The 4,339-nt window shown below is 37.0% G+C and overlaps 1 protein-coding gene and 1 pseudogene across 1 annotated transcript in view; both read right to left on the reverse strand.

The window, feature by feature from the left end:
* Nucleotides 1–4,339, reverse strand: part of LOC106323400 — an 8,287-nt pseudogene that overhangs the window by 988 nt on the left and 2,960 nt on the right.
* LOC106323097 (mavicyanin-like) overlaps nt 3,884–4,339 on the reverse strand; it is a 1,226-nt gene continuing 770 nt past the window's right edge. The window contains exons 2-3 of the mRNA XM_013761270.1: nt 4,114–4,132; nt 3,884–4,025 (exon numbers count right to left, since the gene is read on the reverse strand). Coding sequence (XP_013616724.1) covers nt 3,884–4,025; nt 4,114–4,132 — 161 coding nt within the window. The remainder of the gene's footprint in view (nt 4,026–4,113; nt 4,133–4,339) is intronic.

A 4,339-nucleotide genomic window follows, 5' to 3' on the forward strand; every position in this document is an offset into this window, starting at 1 on the left:
CTTTTTTTTTTTTTTTTTTTATTTTTTTTTATATATTTAAGATCTTTTTACCTATTAAATAAAAAAAATAGGTCATTTTCCTCGGTCTATTTTTGTGATCAAATGGTCTATTTACTGGAAGTAATTGCTCTATCGAATTCCCTTGACAGGTTGTACAGAACGCCTAACACTATATGCACATCAGCGTCCTCAGGATTCATCTAAGAAGCTTCAGTGAATAATCTAGCAATCTGGTTTATACATGGACAAGGAACAGTGTCTATGAGATGAGATTCACCTACCGAGAATTTACAAGAGGAAGGGCACGGCACTTACATCAGCATGGTATAGGGAATCAGCAAGCTCTGGAGGAGCGATTGTTCCATACTTGGGGTGACTCCGCAACCATCCGTATAAATACTTCAAGGCAGTTGCTTGCTCCAACTCTGTATTATTTACAGAGGACAAATAAATAGTCACATATTTAATTCCAAAAACAAACACATATTGCTAGATTTTCAGGCACTGACCGCTGGTATGGCTCACACCAAGAGCAAGAAGCACCTCTAGATTAGAGGGATCGGCCTCCTGTGCCCGCATCATTGCAGCTATTGCCTGCATCCACTATATTAAAAGATTTTTTTAGTAATCTCTTCTGGTTTTTATCAAGTCATGGGGTAATTAATGATTAATCTGAGTAACCTGTTGATCATCATCGTTCTCAGCGTGTGTGACCCCAAGTAACCTCCAGCCTTCAGCATTCTCAGGGTTTTTTCATAACCTCGGCTTCTAGGGCAAGCGCTGCTTCACTGTTGGGGGTGGATCTTGATCCTCTAGCAAGACCCATAAGACAAGGAACTAGGTCCATTTGGCTATAAAACCCTAGATATATCTTTGTATAAATAAGGGGACACCTCTCTTTAGCAAATGATCTTTTTTTCTCCTTTTTAGACTTAGAACACTTCTTACAAAGTGGTTTATGGATTACTAGATTTATTTATACTTGTAATCCTACATATAATACAATCTTAAATCAATAAACTCTTTTGATGTTCATTTCTCATTCGATTCTTTTAAGATTTCTCTTAAACCTCAAGAATCTAAGCTTTTATTTTTAGATTCTTTATTTGATTGATTCCAACAAACATCACAAAGATAAACACCATTTTTGGATCAAACATTCACTAAGAAGTCCTTTGCGGAACAATTCGAGCCCTTCTTTCATAGGTTCAGGGTGACCCACGTAAGGATTCATGTCAGAGAAGACGTAGACACCACTAGCATGTTTTTCAGAATTTCTTTCCGTGAGAAACCTAAAGAGGCAGAGATTTTTATTAGATGGACTTGAAATTCAAAAATGTCTATTGGTTAAACATTGTTCATGTCTCCATAGATAAAATGAAACATTAAGGAACCAGACAATATTGCACAGGAAAGAAATAGCAAAGGAGTTTAAACGATGAAGGAATAGAAATGAAATTTACTTGGTTCTGAAAATTTGTGAACACACAAAGCACAATGAAAAAAAAAAGAAGTTATGATAGATCAGTTAAATAATCATGGACTTACTCATCATAAGCATTCCCCCATGCATCAGCTGAACTCCCACCCACGGGCCCTTCAGCAAATTCATCTACCCAGTCATCAACATTCAACTTCGAAAACTCATTAACCCATTTGTCCTCAGCCGATTCTTGCTGTCCTTTTCCAGAAGCAAACTCATCAGCCCACTGTTCTGGTCCATGTGAAAGCTACATACAACAAAATCAAAAACTTGTCACTAAACATGTCAGAGACTTTATAATCAGTAAGTATAAGGGACCATTTCACTGAGAAAATACACACAGTGAAAGCTATGCTGACGCCTTTCCACTGTGGAGGCATTTCTAAGACAGAAAATGCAGGAGAGCCACTACAACAGCTAAACCTATCACCAGAAGCTTCAATTGCGAAATAATGGCTATTCGAGAAAGGCATAACAGTAAATCAATCTGCACTAGCATGCTATCAGTACCCTGAAGCGAAAACATACTTTAATAACCAGTACATACTTGCTCATTTGCAATTTGATTAGCCCAACTTGGTGGCCCCAGATACTGCTGCTCATATTCAGTAGCCCATTCCCCAGAGGCTGGTCCTGGCTTCATCTCATTCTCATCAATAATGAGTTCACCACGATATTTTGACAATTATTATTTTTCATTTCTCTTGAGCAACTTAGGCAAATTTTAGGCTCATCTTTGAAACAAATTGGAGAAATCTTGAATTCTGCATTCACCAATCAATTTGCCAAGCTTTTAGATAAATCTCAAGAGAACAGCTCAGCATAACATCTTTAAATGGAAAAGAAAACCTTGTGATAAAAAAGATTCGGAGATCTTCAAATTCTATTTTATAAACCAACACAATGTGCAGTGAAAATTCTCTGCAATAGAGAAAAGTGTTGGGTTTTTCCCTCATTAGCCCAAGACCCAAGAAGCCCAAAAAGAAGAAGAAATATCTAGAGAAAAATGGAGAAGGATGAAGAAGTGTGTAGAAAAGGAAGTGTGTAGAAGATGAAGTGTGTAGAAGATGAAGTGTGTAGAAGATGAAGTGTGTAGAAGATGAAGTGTGTAGAAGATGAAGTGTGTAGAAGATGAAGTGTGTAGAAGATGAAGTGTGTAGAAGATGAAGTGTGTAGAAGATGAAGTGTGTAGAAGATGAAGTGTGTAGAAGATGAAGTGTGTAGAAGATGAAGTGTGTAGAAGATGAAGTGTGTAGAAGATGAAGTGTGTAGAAGATGAAGTGTGTAGAAGATGAAGTGTGTAGAAGATGAAGTGTGTAGAAGATGAAGTGTGTAGAAGATGAAGTGTGTAGAAGATGAAGTGTGTAGAAGATGAAGTGTGTAGAAGATGAAGTGTGTAGAAGATGAAGTGTGTAGAAGATGAAGTGTGTAGAAGATGAAGTGTGTAGAAGATGAAGTGTGTAGAACTAACTTGTAGTCTCCACTTACTAGTATAAATAGGGGTGCTTAGCACCATTTGTAATCATCCAAGAATCAAGAAAAACAAAGAGAGAAAATATTTGTAAGAGAGAGTTTCCAAAAACAAAATCTTTGTAGTAAACCCTTTCCTAAATATTAAGAGTCTTCTTCTTAAATTTTCTAGTTGTCTAATACCATCTTCATCTCATCGATATTGGATAATTTTCCCAACACTGCAGTTTCATGGATACCAAAAGGGGCTTCAAAGGCCATGCTGAACCGCCTTTTAAGGAGAAGATCAAAGAGCTGATCGAGAATGGCACTCTCAAGAAAAGGTTAATTATTTTCCCTTTCCATCTTCTACTAGACTTTTTTAAAACTCACCCTTTGATTTGTGGTTACATGTACAACATATTCTATCTGAGTGTGACATGGATGGAGCGTGAAATACATAGTCGTGAAGTTCCTCATGCCAAGGCTGTAGCCAAATCTTTTGAAAAACCATGTGCCAAAAGCAAGTTTACAATTCTAATCACAGTAAATTGATCCATTGGATTGTCATTGTTCTCTCATTCATCACATCCAACTGAGTTTCTCTTTGCCGGCAAGGTGATCGGGATTTAAACGATAACGGAGGGTGTTATATTTCATGCTCGAGGTTGTCATGATACGAAAGAATGGCTATCCCCGGTCCCGGGCAGTAAAGCAATTGGAATCATCAGCTCCAGTCCATGTATCGACATGCTACCAATGAACATTAATTGTCATTATACAATTATAGTTAATAAATAATTAAATATGATATGAATTTTTTTCATATTTAGTATAGTAATCTTCAGTGACGTACCATATAGACAGGGAGACGACATCAATTTTTTTATCCTTCAGATTTCCAGTCATGAGAGTTAAAATCTTATAATACCAATTCTCCAAGATGTCAGATCATGATTCGGAGGACAAAGAGAGCTTACCGAATTCCCAAAGTCCTGTGAAAGCTTCGATGGAGAAACTGGTCCAAGTGAGCGGACAACCACCACAAGTGGTGTTAGTAAATAAGATGAGTGCATTGAACCACCATGCCCCGCTAACTCCAAGTTTGAGAACGAACATAAAAAGCCAAAATTCACAAATATGTGAACTACAAGTGCCACTCCAGATGTTATTACAATCACCTGGTGGTAACGTAAGCCACTATTAACCAAACATCATTTACCAATAACAGTATCAATATCATATATATATATATACATGCTAGAAAATGCTAGGACAAGCTGCCAAATGATAATTAACTGTCACTGTGACTGATTATTATCTAAATGAAAACTGAATTAGACTAAAACATGTTACATATATACCATGTTCCTGAGCTGGCATTGAGTGGTTGAGAGGAAAAACGAA

Source organism: Brassica oleracea, chromosome C2 (genome assembly GCF_000695525.1).
Source record: "Brassica oleracea var. oleracea cultivar TO1000 chromosome C2, BOL, whole genome shotgun sequence".
In the NCBI taxonomy this organism is placed as follows: domain Eukaryota; kingdom Viridiplantae; phylum Streptophyta; class Magnoliopsida; order Brassicales; family Brassicaceae; genus Brassica; species Brassica oleracea.